General features: G+C 42.3%; 1 protein-coding gene across 2 annotated transcripts in view; it reads left to right on the forward strand.

The window, feature by feature from the left end:
- Positions 1-1,519: 1,519 nt before the first annotated feature.
- Positions 1,520-26,378, forward strand: part of PDE7A (phosphodiesterase 7A) — a 168,307-nt gene continuing 143,448 nt past the window's right edge. The window contains exons 1-2 of one of the 2 annotated variants that reach the window (XM_033934510.1): positions 1,520-2,820; positions 2,932-3,127. In XM_033934510.1, the coding sequence (XP_033790401.1) occupies positions 2,990-3,127 (138 nt within the window). In that variant the 5' untranslated portion in view covers positions 1,520-2,820; positions 2,932-2,989. Of the gene's footprint in view, positions 3,128-26,378 lie in introns of both variants that reach the window. The other variant, XM_033934511.1, reaches the window with a different exon arrangement.

The following is a 26,378-nucleotide window of genomic DNA, read 5'->3' on the forward strand; positions in this document are numbered from 1 at the left end:
ATCATTATGTTTTATCTTCATGGTTACACAGTACCTGATTTGCTTTCTACTGCAAAGTGCTGTTGTTCTGGAATGCCCTTCCAACCTCACTTAGACTGGAACGTTCTTTTAAAAAATTTAGTCACGATGAAAACTCATCTGTTCAGCAAAGCTTTGGAAACCGATATAGGTCTGGGGGGGGGGGGGTCTAATGTACATAAGAGGGATCTTCAAAAGGTTTCTGCACTTTAATTTTTAAACACTATTTATTAAATATTTCAAAAGCAAATTACATCACTTTTCCACATAATCACTCTTTTGCCTGACTAATTATGACATTCTATTACATGCCTCCTTACCACTTCTCCTGCCCCATTTTCTGCCAAAATATGAAAGTGTGAAAACTTTTTGAAGAACTCTTATATGATTGTGGATACACTTACAATCATGAGATCAATGTTTGAGTGTAACTGATTAACTCCCTTCTCCTGTTTTATCCTTCTGAGCTGGCTGAATGGTAATTGATTTATTCTGGTTTATTCTCTATTCTTCTTATGTCCTATTTTATATGGCATTCCTTTCTTTCAAGAGTTTTAAATTGTAATGTAAACCACCCTGCTATGTGTTCAGAAAAGGCAATATATTAAGGGGCTTATTTTCAAAGCACTTACCCCCTTCCTTTACAAATCCATGCTACCATTTTTAGCGCTGGCCGCAGCAGTGACAACTCAGACGCTCATAGAAATTCTATGAGCGTCAGAGCTGTTACCGTGGCAGCTAGTGCTAAAAATGCTAGTGTGGCTTTGTAAAAGAGGGGGTTAGATACCCAAAGAAAGTACCTGTATGTACTGTATAATACAGTTACTTTTTCAGTACCTTAGTAGGTCTACAATCTAGGATATGTGGATTCCTGTTTTTTTCGTTCTCTAGACTATTAAGCTACAGTCATTGCCTAAACGATCAGTTCTCACATTGTAAGCTGTACTTATCTTTAACCAATGAACTAAAACTAATTTATGGGCTTTTCCAGCAGTGCAGTTTCTTAAGGCCAATCTACCAGATGGAAGGGTTGACCATACTTTCCAGATACACTGCAGAACTGTATTTATACAAACTATAGTTTTTAAAAGAAGTTGCGATTTTTTAAAGAGTTCTTTTTTTATTAATGATAATCCTGGCAGCACCGAAAAGAGTTAACAGCAGAGTGCTACTCCAGTGCACAGAATGACTCACACAGGCAAGGCAATCACCTGCAATAAGAGCAACCCCAGCCTGGTGGAATACCCCTGTTGCTCTCTGCACTCTCCACATAACTGGAGAAATCAAACCTCGGGGATCACCCTTCTCTCTCCACCAATCGCCGGGCTCCTAAAGTAATGTCAACTTAGGAAGAGCCACTCGGAAGCCCACTAGAAACTGACGGCGGTCGGGGATTGGCTGATGTTCTCAAGACGGCTGTAAATGTGTCTGAAAGATCTTCTCTGGAAGGTGGTGTCTGTCCCTTTGTAGAAGGGGGGGACGCGAAGCAATGCTATTTGTAAGGGGATAGGGTTAGGGACAGATCGGTGTAATTTGTTCACGGTGGGGAATTTTTTTTTTTTTTTAACATCCACCATCCCAGTGTACCTTTCTTAAATATATCCGTATCGTCTGGGAACCAGGGCCTACATCGCAGGATACGTTGGGGGGAGGCAGTGCCAGGCCGCCGGTGCAGTTCCCTTCCACCCCCCTCCCCCTACTATATTCTACATATACAGATATATACTTATTTTTGTACTGCGCCTCGCGCAAAGGGGGATCGTCTTGGCCTTGGGGAGGCTTCGCCATCGCGACTCTGCATTTTCACTCTCTTGCTGTGTTGCCTGCCGCATCACAGACCGAGGAATCGAACAGAAAATAAATAAAAGGGGAAGAGAAGGCGGCGCCGACGAGAAAATGCCCATGTGCCGCTGCTGCAGTTCTCTGTTCCTCTGCACAATGAACCTTCCCCTTAACTCACGTTCTCTGCTCTTGATGATCTAGCACAGAAACTGTAGCAGGACGAGGGGGGAGGGGGGCAAAAAAAAAAAAAAAGCTGCCGAGGAATTGCTGCTGTCCTGCTTCACCGACACTAGTTTTATGTGTGGTAAAAAAAGACCGATAAAATAAACCCACCCCCTCCCAAACAAATGTTGTGTTTCTTCCCTTCGTCGCGAGAGGAAGGCTTCGTACACAGAGACTGAAGGAAAGCAGAGACTAGAGGAGCCCGTGGCTCAGCCTAGGGCCCGGCCGGCGCTTCTCGCACCGACTTCGCAGCGGCCGGAGGGAGGGAGGGAGGGAGGGAAGAGAAACATGGGCATGCAGACCCACGAAGGAAGGAGGAGAAGCCACTGCTATTTAGCCGTCCCGTCGCCGCTCACCCTTCTCGCCGTGCTGCTGATCGGCTCCGCTCCCCACCCGGCCCACGAGGTGAGCAAGTGGGGCTGGGACAGCGGCGAAGAAGCGCCGTGTCTCTAAGGCGAGGAGCCAGATCTTCCCCTTACATACGCACACACAGCACCAAACTCCCATCCGCCCACCAATTGACTAATAAAGAGCAGCCCTAGCTGGCCCGGAACTGAGAGGGGGGGGGGAGGGGCAGGTCCCGGCCGAGCTTTCATTCATTAGTGCCGTCCGGATTTTTTTTTTTTACTTTTTGGAAAGAATAATTGTGACATTATTATTCTTTCGGAGGCTTCGTTTTACTCCGACTGTGTTTGCGCCCTTCCGAAATATCATTCTCGGCGGGGGCATCCTTCACCGCCATTAGAGACTGCAAGCGAACTTTCTCGTGCCCGTTTCATTTTGATTTCCTTTCAACAAGTAAGACTTCGCTTTTTTTTTTTTTTTGTCTGTGTAGAAACCCGTACGTTAAAATAACAATTTAAAGAGAGCAGGGTGAACGCGTGTCTCTTTTTATTATTTTGTGCTTAGAAGGGGACCGGAGGAGGGGGGGAGTTGCGGGTCGGGTCCTCGCTTGGAGACCTGTTCGATGGAAGTATGTTACCAGCTGCCGGTGCTGCCCCTGGACAGGCCGGTGCCCCAGCATGTCCTCAGCCGCAGAGGAGCCATCAGCTTCAGCTCCAGCTCCGCGCTCTTCGGCTGCCCCAATCCTAGGCAGCTCTCCCAGGTAAGAGCCTTCTTTCTCCTCCTCTGCCTTCTGGAGACCGCGAAAGCAGCGGGCCTCGCCTCCCTTCTCCCCCTCGACTGGGGGGTGGGGGGGGGGGGGGACGGCTCAGCGTCGCGGGCACCTGCCCCAGAGAGGAAAACAGCTTGGTTTCGAGCTTTTCTGGAAAGCCCGGGGACACCTGACTGTACTTTTTTTTTTTGTGCTACACCAGTTGATAACCAAAACCAGGTCGCTTCTGTTGAAAGACTGTTTTGTTTTTGCTCTTAGGGGAGAGGATAGGTGCGATCCATTGCCTTTTTTTCCATTTCTTAAAGATGTGTTAATTCAGCTCTCTAGTGTATGCTTAAGACCATGTGGCCCACGCAAGCGGTCGGATTTCCCTCCGACTGCACAAAAAGTTATAAAAATCCAACAAAGTAGTTGAGCAAAGATGTTTTGAATGTATTATTTTAGCGTATTGTCCGGTTCTTCGGGTTTGTGATCAGAGTGTGTGGTGATGGTTTTAATGTGACCTAAGAAGACACGCATGCTGGCAAAACAGGGAAAGAAATCGGCGGTTGTATGCTTTTTTGCTTGGCAGGTTTCTATTAAACAGTTGTCTTGGTGGGGTTAGGAGGGATCTACAGGACGCTGACAAGATCTGGGATCGTGGTGTGTGGAGTCGGACCGTGCTCTTTGTCTTTAGTTGCAGTCATCACGCATACCCCCGTCTTCACCTGGAGCTACCACTGAAGGCATTCAGGCCCCGATGCTCAAAAGGGTTCCCTGCTGCTAAGACCCTTTAAATCTGCCACTAGCACCTCCCATGTGTGATTGACTGACTGTAATTGTATCCTTTGTTCAGGAGATTGTGCAGATCGTATCAGAGTGATTTTCCAAATCTTAAAATGGAGCTCTGGGCAAATCTTCTATAAGTGGAGAAGTAGCCTAATGCAGTGGCCTGAGAATTGGGTTGATTCCTACTGTGACTCTTATCAAGTCACCTAACCCTCCATTGCCCCTGTACAAAATATATGCCTGAATATACTGTAACATGTATACCTCTTTGATTTGTCACTACAGAAAGGCAGTATATCAAATCCCATCATTTTCCTTTTCGAATGTGTGTTGGTGAAATAGTTCTCTCTTAATTGACTCTGTGCAGGGGCATATGTCTTTTTTGAAAGATACACAGAGATGCATTTTTAAAAAGACATCTACCGGTAAGTCTTAAAAAAAATACAGCTCCGTTTGTTCAAAAAGTCCATATTAAAGAAATTTCTGAATAGAAAAGACATCAATATTTCCAGTTCAAAAATATGAGACATTTTTGCACTGAGAACGTCCAAAGTAAACAGCCATTTTCCAAAACTAACCGTCCAACCTGTGAACGTCAAGAACATCTTTCGGGCAATATTTGTATAAAAATGGCCTCAAAGGTGTTCTTGCAGAGCAGAGGGGGAGCCTAATGGTTAGTGCAGAGGGCTTTAAAAATGCACTCAAGTACAAATCCCACCTTAACTCTTATGTATTGTGAGCTCTCCAGGAACATGACCCCTCCCCCACTGTACCTGATTGTACACCACTATATTAGCCTTCAAGCCTGCAGATGTTTCCTATATGTAGGCATTTTGTTATATTTGAAGGGCTCACAATTTCTACCAAGATAGAACTACTACTGCTAATAAGTTATGGATTTAGACCTGGATACCCTTGTTCAGTCTATTACACCAACCACTAGTCTACTTCTGGGACCAGGGGCCGAATGCACAAAAATCGTCGTTAAAATCCAGTGGTTCGCTGTGGGGCCGATTTAATTGGCTGATTTGAAAATGGAGCTTGATATTCAAACAATTTTGCATGCAAATGAGTTTCTCGGAGTTCTGCTGTAATCCCATTGGATCAGTCATCGGAGGAAGTGACTGACACGTGCACAGCCAAAGTTTTTTTAAAAATCAACAGGAGGGAAATCCACTTCCTCCTGCTTCAGCCACCCGGACCCCCAAGACCACTGACCTCCCCACTCTTAAATTAAAGAGTGGCAGGAGGTATGCCCACAACCCCAACACCTCCACCTTTAAACTAAAGAGCGGCAGGAGGGATGCCCACTTCCTCTTGCCACCAGGGCCCCTGATAACCTACTACAAACACCCGACACCCCCCATAACCCCGTACCTGTTAGATGACCTGTTAGATTTCGACTCCCTCCTGATGGCAGGCCCACCTCTTCAAAATGGTGGGCCTTTCCCTTCCTGGGGCATCCTGGAATGCACTTGGCCTCAGATTGGCCTAGGCACCTAAGGCCCCTTGGCCAATAGGGACCTTAGTCCCCTCCCAGTGCATCCCAGGGTGCACCGAGAAGGGGAAGGCTTGCCATTTTGAAGAGGTGAGCCTGCCAGCAGGAGGGAGTGGGCATCCCACCTGTCGGATTTTGGTTGTGGAAGAGGTTTCAGGGTGGGGGGTTTGCATGGGGCCCCGGCAGCAGGAAGGAGTGAGCATCCTCCTGCCGCTCTTTAGTTTAAAGGTGGAGGGGGGATCAGGAGTATGAGGGATTTGGGTGGCCGAGGCAGTAAGGAGAGGGCCTCCCCTCCTGTCACTTTTTTATGTTTGGGTGGGGGGGTATTGTTGGGGCAGATCTGGAAATTTTGTATTTATTTTTAATGGGGACAGATATTGTGCATGACACACACATCATCTATAGCCTATTAAAAAAAGAAAAAAGAAGCAGCTGCTGTTCAGCGCTGCTTTTTTTTTTTTTTTTAAACGCTACTGGCACCTCCATTCCTGTGGGAGATTTTGGAGCATTAAAAAAATGGTGCTTCATTTTGTGCCTGTGGACATTGATCGGAGTGCTCATTTTAATATTGAAGAGCTCGTTGTAATGTATTTATGTACGATCACACAGGTGAACACATCATTTTCAGCAGAGTTAATGTTGGGTGGGTTTTGTAGTATTTTTCATGCTGATTTCAAATCTGTGTTTACTTTTTCACTAGCACGTCACATTTTTGTAATGAGGCTCATTATATATACAGTCAAACCTCGGTTTGCGAGTGTTTTGCAAGACGAACAAAACATTCTCGCAAAACTTGTCTCGCAAACCGAATGTTGACTCGATTTGTGAGCACACCACCCTGATAACCGGCATCGCTCCCCCCCCGCTTGCAAAGGCCTCCCCGCTCGAACAGGCACCCCCCTGTGTGAACCGGCACCCCCCCCGCCCGAACAACTTGAACTTACCTCCCCGACTGGCACCGGCACGCAGCCCACAGGACGTGCCGGTGTCGCTAGAAGATCTTCCTGCCTTTGCCGGCCTTGAGTATGCATCTGCGCATGCTCAAGGCCTTCTAATTTTCCCTGTCGCCGAGATTCTCAGAGATCTCCGAGAATTATACTGGTCTGTGTCACTTAGCAACCAATATTTCTTTAAAAATGCTTAGAGTATGATTTCTTTTTGTGAGTTGTATCTGGATTGTCACGGCACAACATCCAGAAACCCCAAAGACCCCAAAGGACCGATAGACCAAACAGCCAACTACAGACCCATTGCCTCTATTCCACTCTACGTCAAAATAATAGAAGGACTAGTTGCCAAATTCCTCTCCAATTACCTAGAAAACCATAACATACTCCATCCCACACAATCCGGCTTCAGAAATAACTTCAGCACGGAAACACTACTAGGATCTTTCTTGGACACAGCCAGACAACATCTCAGCACAGGAAAAAAAATGATGCTCATACAACTAGACCTTACCACTGCATTTGACTTGGTGGACCATAACATTCTACTACAAATCCTGGATACAATAGGTATCACAGATAAAATATACACATGGTTTGAAGGATTCCTTAAATCAAGAACCTATAGAGTAAAATCAGACAAACAAAAAACTGAACCTTGGTCAAACCCCTGCGGAGTTCCCCAAGGATCCCCTCTATCCCCGACTCTCTTCAATCTCTATACAGCCTCCCTCAGCTCTCACCTGGACAAACAAAGCATAACCTCCTACAGCTATGCCGATGACATTACCATTCTCATACCCTTCGATCAACCTGAATTCTCCATGACGAACATAGTATACCAAACACTAAAATCAATAGCAACCTGGATGAAAGATCACAAACTGAAATTGAACCCAGATAAAACGAAATTCATCCTCCTAGAAAACAACAAAATTCCAACCATAACCAACATTGAAATCAACACAATCAACTACCCCATACAAACCACCCTAAAACTGCTAGGAATAACTATCGACAGATGCTGCACCATGCAACCGCAAATCAATAAAACAATACAAAAGTCATTCTTAGTCATGAGAAACTTAAGACAAGTTCGGAAATTCTTCGAGAAAACTCAATTCCAGCTCATAGTTCAGTCCTTAATACTAGGCCTACTTGACTACTGTAATATCCTCTACCTCCCATGCCCTACAACCATAACAAAACAACTACAAACTATCCAAAACACAGCACTAAGACTCATCTACTCATTAAAGAAACATGATCACATTACAGAAGCATATCTCCAATTGCACTGGCTTCCGATCCCAGCAAGAATACAATTTAAATTCTACTGCCTACTATTTAAGACTTTATACGGAGACAGTCCAAACTACCTGAATAACCGCCTCATCCACAACACCGCAACCAGACATAGGAAAACTCACACCCCATTCTCATACCCCCCAATTAAGGAGGTCAAACGGAAAAAACTATATGATGGCCTCCTTGCCACTCAAGCAGCCAAACTAGACAACCAAATCGCCAATCTACTGATGGCATCCCTCGACTACAAGACTTTTAGAAAAGAAATAAAGACCATACTCTTCAAGAAAACTCTGAAAAAAGAAATAATACCGCAAGTCTCAAACTCCACCTCTCACTAAAGCCAACTACCCCAAACAAATAACCGTACCCATTTCTTACTCTTTTTGAAAATGACCAATTTTTTTTGTAAGTTCTTGTAGTACATCTTGGATAATTCTTTTGTAATCCGCCTTGAACTGCAAGGTAATGGCGGAAAAGAAATCCCTAATGTAATGTAATGTAATAATTATGCTATGCTGTGTGCTTATTTGACTTTGGACCGAAGATACTGAAACATTTTTTTAAGTTGATGCTGCAATTCTTAAAACCCTAGATGCTAAAACGCTATAAACTAACATTAGTCATAACTTTAAAAGATTACGTGACTGAAAAAAACCAATAACAGATCTGAAATCAGCGTGAAAAACTGATTTAGAAAAATGTGCTGTGTTGTCAGATAACGAAAAAAAATTTTTTGTTGCCTTGTGCTATTTATCTATATACATTTTCTATTCTCAGTTGAGATGTATAGGAAATTAGGTTACTGGTTGCTGATCTGTTCTGTAGTGAATTTGTTGTCTTGAAAACTCTGTATTAAGATGCTGATGAGCTTGAAGGAATACCTTGTGCGTCAATGCAAATGTAAAAATTATTTTTGTATACTTGTTTCTTTGTTTCAAAAACAATAGACTAAGAAACACATCATAGTTACAGCTGTTAGGATACATACTACTTTTTTGTTCCCTATCTTTTGTTAAATTGAAATGAAGGGCATTAATTTAAGAACATAATTTGGCTCATTCCTTGCTGAGTCTTGTTAATTCAATATCATTGTGTTTATAATGTCACCAAAATTAAATATTTTAGTAAAGCTCAATTTTTTTTCCTTTAACAAACTTTGTAGTATCTCTGAATCAAAGAACAAAACCTATATTTCACCTTACTTTTCGTAGGTTGTGATAGAAAATTATTGGGAAGTAAATATACTTGCTGGCTAGTCATTTGATTAGTTTCAAGAGGAGCTTCTTAAAGTAGGGTACATTTTGTAAAGCTTTTGATGAACAGTGCATGTAGAGCAATGCTCAGGGCAGATACTGTATATTAAATTGGCTAATGCATCATTAATATTGTTTATATTTTTTATCCTCTTAAATGTTTGCACAGAGTTGACTTGGATCAATGCAATACAAATGAGTCATGGTGTATGCAATTGTACGAGTAACTCATTAATATTCAGATGGTGTTAAAAAAATTGCATCTGGCAGTGTAATCCTTTGTCCTCTAGTAATGGAAAAGCACAAGTTGAGATGTCCACACTTATTGTGACATAATGCCACATTTCTTCTTACTCCATTTATAGACTCGGGTAGGTCTGTTTGGGCTCTTGGTAATAGCTTAAGGAAAACTGTCATCTGAAGAGACCTTAATTTTCTGCCCCCTTGATCTTGTGGACAATAGCAGAAACCCAGAAGCTTCCCTAGACAAAATGTGAAACAGAATTTTGACTGGATTCTGGAGGACATAATATTCAGTTTCTTGTCAGCAGCAGCAAATAAATCCAGAAGGAGTGGATTAAGTCCACCTACCAGCAGGTGGAGATAGAGAACACAAAGCTGAGCTCTGTCATATATGTGATGGTCTGCTCACTAGAATTTCTGTATTTTCTATTTTCACAGGCAGATGGATGGTCTCTCTCCTGCTCCTGGTTTCATATTCTATTCAGGCTGGCCTGCAAGGCTCCAGGCACAGCTCAGCTCCTATTTTAGGTAGGATAACTTCGTTGAGCAAGTGAAGTAGGCTTCCTGGGAGCCTATTTCTGGGTATAGCTGGTGGTGCCGGTTCCCTACCCCTCCTCTGTACCTCTCTCATATTTTCCTGCACTTCTCCTTCCTCCTTTAAAAAAATAAAAATGGAGTGATCTACCTCAACCCAGAGGGAGTGGAGTGGTCTGGGGGCATCTCCTGTATGCTGTGTTTCACAGTGAGTATGTTGCCCCTGTGCTCTTCCTGTGCTGGGGGAGGGGTTGAAATTGCCCGCCACCTTCTTGGCCATGGGGATCCAGTCCCTGGTGCCTCTGTTTCTGGCATTCCTTTTTTGCCTTTCGTTCTGCTCGTGGGTCAGCTCTATTTAAAAACATTCAGATGGCTGAGTTATGTTGCTTCTATGCCCTTCTCCTCTTCTGCCCTGAAAAAGTCTAACACCACGAATACTTTCTTTCTTCCCATCTTCTTCCAGACTCACCGATACTACCTGAGCTTCTCTTAACCTTCACTAGAATTGACTAATGATCTCCTTTTGTAACCCACTATCTATAACTCTTTTGTAATCCGCCTTGAACTGCAAGGTAATGGCGGAATAAAAATCTCTAATGTAATGTAGTGACTCCTGCAGCTGCCGTTTGACTTCTAATGGCGGCATGGTTTGGGCAGGCTGCAGGCCCGGTATCAATTCCCAGTGGTGAGGCATTAGCAGGCCTGTTTGTCAAGGACTCAGTGTCAGAATGTTTGCCATGCTAGAGTTTTTGGCAGAAGCACATTTAGATTTGCCACAGTTCATGTCATGCTCAATGCCATTCCAATGGCTTTCAGAGGGCTGCTGTAGCAGAAGGACACTTTGTACTGGGCCCCTAAATGGATCTGGGCGCAACAGAAGGATAAACAGGGTGGACGTCTAAGGGAGAAGGCTTTGCAGGAACCATGCTATTAATTTGGATAGGCTATTTAGGTCTGAGAGCTAGAAATTTGACTGATGTTCAACTACTTTTGAGGGGATACACCCATAGCAGCTTAATGAATTTGTGGGAGGAACACTCTCTTTTTTAAAATTTGTTTCAAGAAAAGCAATTAGGGAAGATAAGAACATAAGAATAGCTTTACTGGGTCAGACAAACGGTCTATCTAGCCCAGTAGCCCGTTTTCATGGTGGCCAATCCAGATCACTAGTACCTGGCATAAACCCAAATAGTAGCAACATACCATGCTACCAATCTAGGGCAAGGAGTGGCTTCCCCCATATCTGTCTCAATAACAGTCTATTTACTTCTCTTCCAGGAAATTGTCCAATTGTCCTTTCTTAAAACCAGCTATGTTAACTGATCTTATCTCAACCTCTGGCAACGCGTTCCAGAGCTTAATCGTTCTCTGAGTGAAAAAAAATATATTGGTTTTAAAAGTATTTCCCTGTAACTTCAAGGGTCCCCTAGTCTTTGTAATTTTTGCCTTAGTAAAAAAAATTGATCTATTTGTACCTGTTCTATACCAATCAGAATTTTGTAGACTGGGCTGCAGCCATTCAGAAAGTGGGGCGGGCCCAGGCAGCAGTGTAGAAAGCACGCTCCTGCTGTCCCATACACCGCTGGACCACCATGCTTAAGGGGCATTTAAAAAGGAACTGCGGGGAATGTCGGAGGGATCCAAGATGGCTGCACGTTAGTGCTGGTTTCTCTTACCTCTGCTGCGGAGGCGGCTAATTCCTCTGCTGTTTTTCTATATCGTGATTTGTTCACAGTTTCCTCTCCTTCAATTCTTCATACCAAAAGGAAGGGAGTTCTGAGAACGGTTCCCTCTCAGCTCAGAACTTCCACACCGATACAGCAACAAATCCTGGAGAGGTTTTTGAGCCAACTCACTCATTGCCGGGAGAAGAGTTTGAACTGAAGGTTTGAACGATGGAGCATCCAGCTTCCTAGTGCATGAAGTATCGCTGTCCCCTCCGGTATCCAGTGCACCACCATGTCCGACGTCAGCACGGCTGCCCCAGCAGTGACTCCAGGGGCGGAAGTCGCAGACCTGGGTCTGAGCCTGGAGGGAGGAGTGCCTGTGGGAAAGACGGTTGAGCAGCCAACTTTGGGAGTTTCGACAAGTTCATCGCTGCTTTCAAACCCCCCCTCCCCCCAGTGATGACATTAGAGACCATTTGGCAGGCCTTGCAAAGGCTTGGCAGTATGCTGACAAAATCAACACAAGAGGTACTCAATCTCTCGGGGAAGGTGGACAATTTGTCTAAAACTATTGAACAAATTAAACATGATTCTGCTGAACAAATATCTTGTGTAAAAACTGAAGTAAAAGATTTAAAGGAAATAAAATCAACTCTGTTTAAAGATAAGTTATGTTCATTGCAGATTGGAACAATTTGAAAATTTTAATAGGAGGCTTAACTTACGAATACTAAATTTTCCTAAATCACCAGCCTTAAATCCTCTTGACTACTTTAAAAAATATCTAATGGAGATTCTCAAAATTCCTCAACAAGCTATTCCTCCTCTTAATAAGATATATTATATTCCAAGTACTACAACTAAGGCCGCTGAAGAAGGAAATTTGGTAACTGAGAAAGATTTGACCGCAATTTTGGAGGAATCCCTTTCCAATGTTAAGGAATGGGGGACGCCCCTAGTCTTCTTTTATTTGAACAAGATTTAAACTTAGTAATGAAACTCTACTTTTGAAATTCACACCAAGATTTCTCTGGACAAAGAATTTGGATTTATCTGGATGCATCTAAGATAACACAAGACCAAAGAAAATAATTTCTTTCCATGCCTGAAGAAACAAAGATTGGGGGCTTCTTATATTTTAGCATATCCCTGTAAATGTTTGGTCCGTTACCTGGGGATTAAGTACACCTTTTTTTTATCGTCGCAACTGAGAGCATTTCTAGACCTTAAAAAGATCTCTGGAGATTTGTAATTCAGATGATCAGCTGGATTAAACAAATTCTTCTCGTCAGTCTTCACCAGGGAGGACACAACCAATATCCCAGAACCCGAGGAGATTATAACCGGAGACCATGATGAAAGGCTGGTACAACTAGAGGTAAGCATAGAGGATGTCCTCAAACAGATAGACAGACTGAAGAGTGACAAATCACCGGGCCCGGACGGCATCCACCCAAGGGTACTAAAAGAACTGAGAAGCGAAATAGTAGAAACACTTTGCCAAATATGTAACCTCTCCTTAAAAACTGGGGAGATCCCAGAGGACTGGAAAATAGCAAATGTCACGCCCATCTTTAAGAAGGGATCAAGGGGTGACCCAGGAAACTACAGGCCTGTGAGCTTGACCTCGGTTCCGGGAAAGATGATGGAAGCACTGGTTAAGGACACAATCTGCGAACACATAGAAAACAATGGACAACTGAAGGCGAGCCAGCATGGCTTCTGCAAGGGAAGGTCGTGCCTCACGAACTTGCTGTACTTCTTTGAGGGAATAAACAGCCAGATGGATAAGGGGGAATCCATAGACATCATCTACCTTGACTTCCAAAAATCCTTTGACAAGGTACCTCACGAACGGCTACTTAAAAAGCTGTGGAACCACGGGGTGCAAGGGGATATCTACCGATGGATCAAACACTGGTTGGCAGGCAGGAAACAGAGGGTTGGAGTAAAGGGCCAATACTCAGACTGGCAATGGGTCACGAGCGGAGTTCCACAGGGGTCGGTGCTGGGACCTCTCCTGTTCAATATATTTATTGACGACCTGGAGACGAGGACGAAATGTGAGGTTATCAAATTTGCTGATGACACCAAACTCTGCAGCAGGGTTAGAAGCACGGAAGATTGTGAAGACCTGCAAAGGGACCTAACGAGACTGGAAGAATGGGCAAAAAAGTGGCAAATGAGTTTTAATGTAGAGAAATGCAAGGTCATGCATGTAGGGAAAAAGAACCCGATGTTCAGCTACAAAATGGGGGGAATATTGCTAGGGGTGAGCAACCTTGAAAGAGACCTGGGGGTGATGGTGGACACAACATTGAAACCATCGACGCAGTGCGCGACAGTCTCAAAGAAAGCAAACAGAATGCTGGGCATCATCAAAAAGGGTATCACAACTAGGACGAAGGAAGTCATCATGCCGCTGTATCGCGCAATGGTGCGCCCGCACCTGGAGTACTGTGTCCAGTACTGGTCGCCGTACCTCAAGAAGGACATGGCGGTACTCGAGGGAGTCCAGAGAAGAGCGACTAAACTGATAAGAGGTATGGAAAATTTTGCATACGCTGACAGGTTAAAAATGCTGGGGCTGTTCTCCCTGGAAAAGAGGAGACTTAGAGGGGACATGATAGAAACCTTCAAAATCCTAAAGGGCATAGAGAAAGTAAATAAGGACAGATTCTTCAAACTGTGGGGACCCACAACCACTAGGGGTCACTCGGAGAAATTAAAAGGGGACAGGTTTAGAACAAATGCTAGAAAGTTCTTTTTTACCCAAAGGGTGGTGGATACATGGAACATGCTTCCGGAGGAGGTGATAGGCCAGAGCACTTTACAGGGGTTCAAGGAAGTTTTGGATAGGTTCCTAGAGGATAGGGGGATTGAAGGGTACAAATAGAACTAGAGATAGGTTTTAAAAGTGGGCAAAAACCACTTCACAGGTCACGGACCTGGTGGGCCACCGCGGGAGCGGACCGCTGGGCGAGATGGACCTCTGGTCTGACTCAGTGGAGGCAACTTCTTATGTTCTTATGATTAATAATTGTGGGGGTTGTTAATCGTAGTCAGCTTTCCTAATAATTAATTTTCTTGATATATTTCTCTCCACGGAATTTAATGGATGTCTCCTTCTTCCCTTGTCTTATTCTTTAATTGTGGTCTAAGAAAGATAATACTTTGAATTCCACTGTTATAAATGTTGTACTTTGACAATTTTACTTTCTATATTTCTTTAACAAGTGTATTACTTGTGATATATTGTAAATCTATAAAAAATAAATATGAAAAAATAAAATGGTACTACAGGGCGGGGAGTGTTTTAATAATAACTAGAAGGAAGGATGGGAGGATGGGGGTGTTTTAAAAGGAAGGGCCGGTAGGCAGGCCGTGTTTTTAAAGGGCGGGTGGGCGGTGTTAAAAAGGTACCGGGAGGAGGGGGGCGGGGACATCTTCGCTCCATAAGCGAAGATGGGGGTGGAAAAAGTGCGTCTTATGGAGCAAAAAATACGGTAACTTAAGAAGCAGGATATTAGCTTAAAAATTGCATTTTATGCATTAATTTCTGATGGAATTTGGGCAATCGTTTATTCTGGATTCTCTGTTTTTCATGTGAGGAGGAAATCCTGGTATCTACTAGCTCCTTTTGCTTTGTTAAGAGAAATACTGAGTGACTAAAGAGTATGCCATTGTATATCACAGGTCACAAATTAGTGCTTTCTATCTCTGCCTACTGGTGGAAGAATTTACTGTATATACTCAAATATGAACCTATATTTTTGGGCCAAAAAATGGACCAAAAATGGGGGTCTAGGTTTATATTAGAGTCTTAATTCTACTAATACAGTACTATCATTTCTATAGCACGAAGCACTGTACATTAAACATGTAAAGACAAACCCTGCTCAATAGAGCTTACAATCTAAATAAAACACACAAACAGGACAAATAAGAGTTAGGGAATTTTTCAAAGGGGGAATGTTAAAACAGACCTGGAGCCATTGCAGGCCTCTCCCCCAGGCCTACCTTAAGCCCTGATGCGAGTTCCCACAGTTCTCACAAGACCGCCTTAAGTTCAGTTTATATTTGAGTTAACCATTTTATTTTATTGCCCTTTTGGGGGGCAAAAGGTTACCTCTGTTTATATTTAGATGGAGTTATATTTGAGCATATATAGTAATCATACATCTGGATTCATCTGAATAAAGGAAAGAAAATTATCAGGTAAGACATAATTTTTCCTTTTTCTTAGTGTTTTCAAGAAATAAAGTCTCTAAATAAATATATTGCACATTACTATTTTAACATAAGAATGTAAGAATTGCCATACTGGGACAGACATCAAGCCCAGTATCCTGTTTCCAACAGTGGCCAATCCAGGTCCCAAGCATCTAGCTAGATCCCAAGTAGCAAAACAGATTCTATGCTGCTTATCCTAGGAATAAGCAGGGGATTTCCCCAAGCCATTTCTAATAATGCCCTATGGGCTTCTCTTTTTTTTTTTTTTTTTAGTTCAAAAGATTTTTATTGGAATTTTCTTGTGAAAATAACTTAGAGTAACTTCCGTTAATATTCAGAATATACATACATACAAATCAATAATGAACTATGCAATAAAGTCAAAACAAGCAAATCGTCCTGAAGAATACAAGGAAGTGTAAGATGTACGGAGTAAAAGAGAGGAGAAAAAGGAAAGGTCATAGCCAAAAGAGGCGAGAGGTAGGAGAAGTCCTCACCATCCAAATTTCTAAATCTGTATATACAATTCAAACCTTTTTTAAACCCCACTAAGCTAACTGATTTTACCACATTTTCCAGCAACGAATTCCAAAGTTTAATTGCATGTTGTGTGAATAAATATTTTCTCTGGTTTGTTTTAAATCTTCTACTTAGTAAGTTCCCCCTAATACTAGTATTTTTGGAAAGCATGAACAAGCGATTCACATCTACCCTTTCCACTCCACTCATTATTGTATAGACCTCTATCATATCACCCCAGAGCAGTCTCTTCTCCAAGCTGAAGAACCCTTTCCTCATAGGGAAGTCGTCCCATCCCTTTTATCAGTGACACATAGCTATAGTTCGGGTTCCTCTTTCTTTTCATTCAATTTGGGAGACATGTTTAGGTCTATGAATTTGGACTGTCTCCTAGAATATTTTACTCTGTGTTATAAATATTTTTTATTAGGATATATGTTTCCAACCTTTGGTGGCTGTGGTTCAGGGTATCTCTTTCATTCTCTGGTCTTCTCAGCTTTCCTTTTGTTATTTCTGGATGTTTTAGTATTCTTTGCCTTTAGTCTCTTCTCCTGCCTGCTTTTCTTTCTCTTACTACTTTTCCTCATCTCCTTTCTGCTCTATCACTCAAAGTACTCATCTCATTCAAATCTAGGATACTTCCCCTCACCTACTTTCATTCACACCCCTTTTCCTCTCCAATCTTTAATTTTTATATATGTTCCACTATCCAAGCGCATTTCTTTTTCCATTCACTCAGTTAGTCCCCTCTCTCTTTTCTCCTCCTTCTCGTTCTCACATTGCTTTTACATTGCTAGATCTCTGCATATATGACTGTCATTTCTCTGTTTCCCTTTTCCTAGGTTCTAGTGGTCTTTCTCTGTCCCTCTGTTCATCCTAGATTCTCCCTTCCCTCTCTCCATCACTTTACACATTATTCACTATCCTTTCTCCTTGCATTCTGCTCTCCCTCTTTATCCCAGCTTATCTCTACTCTGTGCTTCCTTCTTCTCTTCTTGCTCCCTTTCATAGTTTTTGGTTTTCTCTTCAAACATCCATCTTTGATGCCTGATATGCTCACCATTGGCCAGGAAGAGTGGTAGTGCCTTATTACATGCCCCCTTACCTTGGTAACATTTTATACTGCTTTTACAAGCAATCCCTCCCTCCCCACAAATCATTTTTGTCTGACAAGCTTCAGGTGACTTTTCTCTCCCATTGCTGTCAGCTGAATCCCAGGTCCTTGCAGCACAGAAATCTAATGCCCTAGTGCAATGTGGTAAACGGAACAGACAGCAGAAAACAGTCATGTACTCTTCTGGCATTACATTCTCAGCAATCCAGTTTCCAACCCCATTGTGATACTGAAACAGTCACTGCATCTGTTGTTAGTGAAGTGTATTCCCATTTGGCCATAGTCTTATTGTGCTTGCTATTTCTCTCGATCTCTCTACCACGTTTGATCTGATTGACCATATTCTTCTCACCCCCTTAACTGCATTAGTCAACACAGTCTTGTCCTGGTTCCAATCTCTCCTTCATGGAGGGTCCTTTAGAGTACAATCGTCTCCATCCTCTTCACCTTTTTCATCCAGATAACTTCATTGCAGAGTTCCACAGGTCTCCATTCTCTCACCTTTACTGTTCAACCTGTTTTTAGCCCACTAGCACTGCTGATACAAAAATTTACCATTCTCTCATTCCACATCTACGCAGATGACATACGAGTATATGTCTCCTCTTTCCCACAAATTCTACAAACCTAGATTTTCATTCTTTTCAATCTTGTTTTGATAAAATCACACATTGGTTATTTGACTATCGCTTGGTTTTAAACCCTGGAAAGACAGTGGCCTGCTAGCTGTCTGGTCATTTGCCCTACCCTGAGGGGGATCTCCTTTTATTTGGTTCTAAAATTACTATACTTGAGACCTTCCGTTATCTTGGAGTTCTTTTCAGTCCACAACTAAGATAGTGGATGCTACGGATGGGCAGACTGGATGGGCCAGTTAGACTTTATCTGTCATCATGTTTCTATTCCAACTATCTTTTACTCCACATGTTTTCTCCCTATGCAGGTCTTGTTACTTTACTTTGTGTCATCTGCTCATGGTTAGGAGTCTCTTTGATACTAGTTCATTTCATATACTTATTTTTTGCTTTTTATGACCTGGTTGATTACTGCAATATCGTGTATTCAGGTGTTTCTTAGACTTTGGTCTACAAATTGCAGAAGTTACAAAAGTGTGCCATTTGTCTACTTTGTTGAGTGAATAGTGTGGGTCATGTTTCACTGCTGTTGAAGGAACACCACTGGCTTCTGACCACACAAAGAATTACATTTAAAATTCTTTTCTTAACATTGAAGGCTTTGCGGTTTGATGTACTGATCTTCCCCCTTGATCTGACCATAAAAATTCTGGGAGTCACGCTGGACAAAAACCTATCCCTAGAAAACCATACCAACATCATCTTTAGGAAAAGCTTCTCGGTGCTCTGGAAACTTCGCACCATAAAAAAATACTTCAATGACACTGCATTCCGCCTACTTGTATAATCCTCCATCCTCAGCATTCTCGACTACTGCAACATCATTTTCCTTAACGCCACAAAGAAAAATACCAGGAGACTAAAAATAATCCAAAATACCGCAGTGCGCCTCATTTTTGGCCTAAAGAAATGGGAACATGTCACCCCTCTCTACCACCAACTACACTGGCTGCCATTTGAATCTAGAGTTCTTTTTAAATTTGCATGCTTCTGTTACAAATCGGTTAACGGTTCTTCTCCTAGTTACATAAATACCCACTTTAACCTTTATTGCAACAACAGGACATCACGCAGAATTCAACTGTTCGCCTTCCCTTCGCCAAAACACTGTCTTCTCAAAAGATTCCTCGATAGAACTTTCGCCTTCCAAGCAGCCAAGTCGAATCCATGGCTAGCCCAGATGATACTCGAGGCCCCCACTTACCTTGCCTTCAGAAAACTACTAAAAACTTACCTATTCAGCAAACATGACCCTTAATTAATCCCTTCACCCCACATAACACCGGCCCCACCCCTCCCCCTTTCGCCCTCACCAGATCCTCCCTTGTCCCACTCTCTACTTCCCTTGTCTAGTTCGATCAAAGCTGCAATTTCTGTTAAATTGCTGTACATTTTCCCTTCATTGCAGACTACTGTAAACTGCTGTAACTTCCTCGCTGACTGCTGTAAATTGTTGTAATCTATCGTAAATCTGATTGTAATTTGTTGTAAATCTGCTTGTAACTTGTTGTAAATAAGCTTGTCAATGCAGATCATTTGTTAATTGATGTAAACCGCCTAGAACTCGCTGGGTATGGCGGTATATAAGAATAAAGTTATTATTATTATTACTAGCATACCTCCATTGCTTAACTATTCCATACATCCCACTCCATACACTCTGTTCCTTAAATGATCATTGGCTGGTCTTGGCCGCACCTCAACCTAGAATCCATTCGACATTCTGCCTTTTTTTTCACTGCTCCAGCACTGAAGAATTCAATGCCTTTATCTATTCACGGTGAGGCTTTTTTGAAAAATATTTAAAATAGCAGTTAAAATTTGGTTATTTGAACAAAACATTGATCAGTGCATCCTCAGGTCTATGATTGTTGTCAATTTCTGAACTCCTGTTTTCCTCCTGTTCCTTTGTCCTATTGTTACCTGTTTTTGTCTGTTTCTTTGCTGAGCCTAGTGTGATTGGTACTATCGTATCCTCTTTGTTTTTTATATAAGTTTTGGAAGACTAATTTATAAATGTTTTGTGAATTCATTTTGGAAGTAGGGCTTGAGGTATTTTACAATCATGTTCTCTGTGTGATAGCTAGTCAAACTTCAGTCACTTTCAGAAAATATAACCATGAAGAGCTTTTGCCACAAATCTGTATCAGTTATCCGTAAGTCCCGCCACTTCTTCACGGGTTACTTTATACTGAACACTTGTGATGGTTCTATTTTTGTCGCTGGGATTACAGAATTATAGGCAGTGATGTTTGATGTAGATGAGGCTGGCCTAATTTGGTCAGGAGCCTGACATGCTATGTTAACCATTCTCTATATGCACAGGGAAAGGCTGTTGCCAAGACCGACAGGTGTCCTTGTCAGTGGCAGGGAACCTTGATGAGGATAGATTTAGTTGTTGATATGTTTACAATTTACGACTGTCTAAGAAATGCTGTGTTGGAATTCTGCCTTTGCTTCTTTCTGGAGCTTAATGTTATACTAACATTGGGGAAATTTGATTGCAAATATCTAGTTGGGAGGGAATGGAAAAATAGACTAATAGTGAAAAAACAGAGTTTAAAAAACCCTGGAAACTCAGACTGCATGGGATGGGATGTTGAATTTAGTTCATGCCTTTTTCATGTTGATAGTGTTGTATAAATACCAATATCATATTTTTTTTATTCATATAGGAAAATGTTAAAACTACTCTCTCCCCAAGGAATAACTTTTCAAATTTACACGGTCAATTTGCTGTAAAAACTAGGAAAAATTACATTTCAAATTATTCCTATATTCAGCACTGCTATCTTGTACAGCTAGTGTTGGTGAATATACTACTATAAAGTATACATTCTATAATTATACATGTGCTTATATATAGAATTAGAGTATTTAGCTTATTTATTTATTACACAGAAGACTATGGTGCTGTATGCATATCTTTGCCTTGTACATACCAAGTTGTGTTTTTTTTAATTTATTAAGCATTTATAAGTTCATTGTACATACCAAGTTATACCTAGTTTCTCCATATCGGAGTCAAACAAATAATATGCAAATATAGGCCCTGATTCTGTATAGGACGCCCGGGAGAGGTGTCCCATACAGAATTGGGCCTACACTAAACCCCGATTCTGTAACCGGCGTCCATGTTACAGACGCCGGTTAGAGAATCGGGTTAGATTAGACATGGGCCGCTACACTTATCGCGGCAAGGGATATGTATAGCGGCCGCCTGTCCCATCACCGGCAGGAGGATGCCCAACTCCCCTGCCGGAACCCCGGACCCCCCATTCCCCCCCAAACTCGTAATCTAGGCTAGGCACCTGGGCCAATCAGGCCTTAGGATTAGTGGGGATGGGCGGACCCGCTATGCCTAAGGCCTGATTGGTCCAGGCTTCTAGAGCCTGGGCCAATCAGGCCTTAGATTTAGCGGGGATGGGCCGGGAAGGGGCGGGCCCATCTCATTTCCACGAGGCGGGCCTGTCGGCTGGACGGCAGCGAGACCTGTCCAGCCGACCAACATTTAAAGGTTATTTGGAGGAGGGAGGTTAGTTGGGGGGTGTCCGGAGGGGGTCCGGCTTTCCGGCAGGAGGAGTTGGGCATCCTCTTGCCAGTGATGGGACAGGCGGCCGCGGCTGCTATACTTATTGCAGCAGGGAGATTTCTTGCCGCGATAAGTATAGCGGCCGCGTCTACTTACAATGTAGACCAGCATTTTGCTGGCCTACATTTTAAGCGTCTCTTCCTCTACTAGGGAGACGCGTAGGGCCGTCTAGGTTCGCCTAAGGCCCTTAGGCGAGCTTAGGCGTCTTGCGGGCCTCCCTAGGTTCCCGGAGGTGCCTTCAATATAGGCGGCCTGCCTGGGGAGCATTTTTTTTAAAAAACGTGCATCCCGATTGGCTGATTAGACAGCTGTAGGACGCCTACAGCTGCCTAAAATCGGGATGCACTTTGCAGAATAAGGGCCATAGAGTTTGATTAGTGACCCTGCCCTGAAATGCCCCAACTCCACCTTCTCACTGTCTGTGTGGAGGATCATTTTCAATATGACATCTAAATCTAATTTTGGACATTTTGGTTAAAACCATTAGAGAAAATGCTGATTTTCAAACCAGAAAAATATCCATTTTTTCCTCTGAAGATGGCCATTTCATAGACGTGTTTGTCAACGGTGTGTGTCTTTGTGAACCATTAAAAAAAAAAAAAAAGTCAAAATGAAATACACACAAAATCCAGCCATAGGGATGTAGGAGAGGCTAGCATTCTTAGCACACTGTCCACATAGACATCCCAGCAGAACTTCACATAAAAGATCCTAGGACATCTCACCATAACCCCATTACATGCTTTTATACCTCCAGTTATCATCTGGTCAGTTTGGCTTCCTTTTTGGCACTTTTATTATTGTCTCAAACATCTGTGTTTTGCCCTCAATGTTTTCTGCAATGTTCTTTTATTGCAAAAAAAATGTTCAAAGCATAACTCCACTCTAATCCTGCCCAAAACCTACCCCAACGTACCCCTTTGAGATTTAGATGCACTGCAGACAAACAGCAAAGAATACATTCTAAAAAATGTGTTTTGAAAATGGCAATTTGGACATTTTAGCAAACAAAACATGTTTTTCTCTTTTGAAAATGAGCCTCATTGTGTTATACTACATATTACTGACTATATATGATTAAAAAAAAAATTTAAACACTTTTATTGGTGATTAAAAAAAGCCAGCAGCACTGCAAACTTTGAACATCAAGGTGAAGATAACATTATTATAGAACTGAACAGCACACACTCTAACCAAAGAACATCACCATTTTTATATAGAAAAATAAAAATATGATGGCATATAATAGCCAAATGGCCCATCCAGTCTGCCCATTCGCAGTAACCATTATCTCTTCCTCTCACTAAGAGATACCACATGCCTATCCCAGACTTTCTTGTATTCAGACACAGTCTGTCTCCACCTACTCTACTGGGAGACTGCTCCACGCATCTACCATCCTTTCTGTAAAAAAGTATTTCCTTAGATTACTCAGGATCCAATCGCCTCTTAACTTCATCCTATGCCCTCTCATTCCAGAGCTTCCTTTCAAATGAAAGAGATTTGACTCATGCACATTTACATCAAGTAGGTATTTAAACATCTCTATCATATCTCCCCTCTCCAGCCTTTCCTCCAAAGTATACAGATTGAGATCTTTAAGTCTGGCCCTATAAGCCTTATAACGAAGACCACATACCATTTTAGTAGCCTTCCTCTGGACAGATTCCATCGTTTTTACATGTTTTTGAAAGTGCGGCCTCCAGAATTGTCCACAATATTCTAAATGAGGTGTCACCAGAGTCTTATACAGGGGCATCAATACCTCCTTTTTCCTACTAGCCATACCTCTCCCTATGCACCCTAGCATCTTTCCAACTTTCGCCATCACCTTTTCAACCTGTTTGGCCATCTTAAGATCATCACATACAATCACACTCAAGTCTCGCTCTTCTTTTGCTCACATAAGTTCTTCACCCCCTAAACTGTACTGTTCCCTTAGGATTTTGCACCCACATGCATGACCTTGCATTTCTTAGACCTTGGCTAGGACCACGGCGGAACGTGATTTAGGGGTGATCATTAGTGATGACATGAAGGCTGCCAATCAAGTGGAGAAGGCTTCCTCCAAGGCAAGGCAAGGCAAATGATGGGTTGTATCCGTAGGGGTTTTGTCAGCAGGAGACCTGAAGTGATAATGCCACTGTACAGATCCATGGTGAGACCTCATTTGGAGTATTGTGTTCAATTCTGGAGACCACACTACCGGAAAGATGTGCGGCGAATTGAGTCGGTTCAGCGAATGGCCACCAGGATGGTCTCGGGGCTCAGGGATCTCACGTATGAAGAAAGGCTAAATAAATTGCAGCTGTACTCGCTAGAGGAACGAAGAGAGAGGGGGGACATGATAGAGACGTTCAAATATGTTACGGGCCGTATCGAGGTGGAAGATGATATCTTCCGTCCTATAGGTCCTTCGACCACCAGAGGGCATCCGCTAAAAATAAGGGGAGGGAAATTTAGTGGTGATTCCAGGAAATACTTCTTCACAGAAAGGATGGTCGATCATTGGAACAGTCTACCTCTGCAGGTGATTGAGGCCAGCAGCGTGTCAGATTTCAAGTGAAAATGGGACATTCACGTGGGATCTCTAAGGGAGTAAAGTCAGGGGGGTGGGTCATTAGAGTGGGCAGACTTGATGGGCTATAGCCCTTTTCTGCCGTCATATTCTATGTTTCTATGTTACATTTTAGCTGCCAAATTATAGACCATTCTTCAAGCTTCACCAGGTCTTTATGTTATTCAAACCATCCTGGGTGTCTACTCTATTGCAGATTTTGGTAACATCCGCAGAGATGATACCGGACAGCCCTGCAGCAATATCATTTATAAAAATGTTCAAAAGAAAAGGTCCAAGAACCGAACCTTGAAGCATATCACTGGTAACATCCCTTTCCTCAGAGCGATCTCTATTGATCACTACCCTCTGTCGCCTTCCACTCAACCAGTTCTTGACCGAACCCGTCAATTTGGGACCCATCCTGAGGGCACCCAGTTTATTTATTAGACTGTGTGGAACACTGTCAAAGGCTTTGCTAAAATCTAAAAACACCACATCTAGTGCACGCCTGTGAACACAGAATAGAAATATTTGTTAAGCGAATACAACCTTTTCTTTGCCAACTTCTACATATTTTTCTCCTTCACCTTTGAGTCTCACAATGCCACTTTTGCACTTCTTCCTATCACTAATATATCTAAACAATGTCTTGTCTCCCCGTTTTAAGTTGTCAGCTATTTTTTCTTCCATTTGCATCTTTGCTTTCCTGTCTGCACGATCATCCTCTCTTAACTTTTCCAGATATTTTTGCCTGTCTTTCTCTGATCTTTTTTTCTGTGATCTTTTGTAGTTTAGAACATAACATAAAAATCAACTTCTAGACCACATAACCTTACAGATCTATGCGGTTTACCAAAAATTACATCAATTTACAACCGAGCGATCATCACGGATTTAATTACCCAAAATTCTAGAGAATAAGTAAGTCTTCAAATGCTTTCTAAATTCCAGATATGAGAAAGACATAGGAGATAATTGTTTGTATTCTTTGTCCCAAGTGGCAGCCTGATATGAAAGCATGTGTTCATGAAATCTTTTGAACTAACAACCCTTCACTGATGGATAAACAAAAAAAAGCATGAGCTTTATGTGAATGTCTTGAGTAGCAAAGGAAAATGAATTAATCAAATAAGCTGGCGATAGACCCGACATGACTTTATAATAGACACAACCCAACTTAAAAATAATACATGCCTCAACTGGCAACCAATGCAGTGTACGATTAAAGGGAGTTAGATGGTCATATTTCTTCAAACCAAAAATAAGTCTGACTGCGATATTCTGTATAACTCGCAGCCTATAGATAGTCTTTTTTTTTTGTTCTGGCCAAGAAAATGATGTTACAATAATCCAAATAGCCAAACGCTAGCAATTGAAACTAGTAGCTTGAATCTGTATTGAAGAGGGAGAATTTGAATGAAACTGTTCTGGAGAACTATAGACAGAATACAATATTGTCCTTTGTAAGGAAGATCATGGAGAAGGCCGTTTTAACACAGATAACATAAAATTTTATTTGTATACCGCAGTACACCACGAGGTTCAATGCGATTAACAACAATTAACTAGGGACTGTATATAGGTGATTAGGGTACAAATTCAATCAGTACAATACAAATACAATCAGTACAGTACACATAAAAGGAGCAGTTACAGTCATTGGGGGGGAAATGAGTGAGAGAGCATAATGGAGAGAGCACCAAGTTAATGCTCTGCTAGGAACTCGCTAAACAGATGTGTTTTTAAGCTTTGCCTAAAATGCTTGTATAATGAAGGGCACTCTATGATGGGGAGTAGTTCCCAGCCTAAGTGAGCTGTCTGGTAGGATAACAGTTTTGTGACATAGGATCTTTTAGGCCTTCCTTGTAGGGAAGGGTAGGAGAAATTGGAGTTGGAACAAAGAGGGCAGGCTGGATAGGTGAATTTGAATACTTCCTTCAAGTAGTTTAGTAGGAAGCCAAACAGCGCCTTGTACATGAAGCAGCCCAGTCTGAACCGTACACGGGCCTTGGTGGGGAGCCAGTGCAGTTGTTTGTAGTAAGGTGTGACATAGTTGGTTTTTCTTAGTACGAAGATAAGGCGCACAGCTATGTGCTGAATTGTTCAAGTCAGAATTTAAATAAAGATCGACCGTATTTTACCTCCATGCAAAATAGCCTTCACACACATGGACCTCAATAAATGAAAACAAACTGAAAGCATACAGTGCTTTTACAATGGTTGACTTTTGTATATTGCAAAACCGGAAGTTATATCGGAAGGAGGGACTCAGCCGTGATTCTAAAATATTTCTACGCTCTGTTGTGTATGATAAAGATGCAACCTTTTAATTAAACTTGTGGCGTTCAGAATCTATGCTTTTTAACAT

This window comes from Geotrypetes seraphini, chromosome 2 (assembly GCF_902459505.1).
Source record: "Geotrypetes seraphini chromosome 2, aGeoSer1.1, whole genome shotgun sequence".
Taxonomy (NCBI): Eukaryota; Metazoa; Chordata; class Amphibia; order Gymnophiona; family Dermophiidae; genus Geotrypetes; species Geotrypetes seraphini.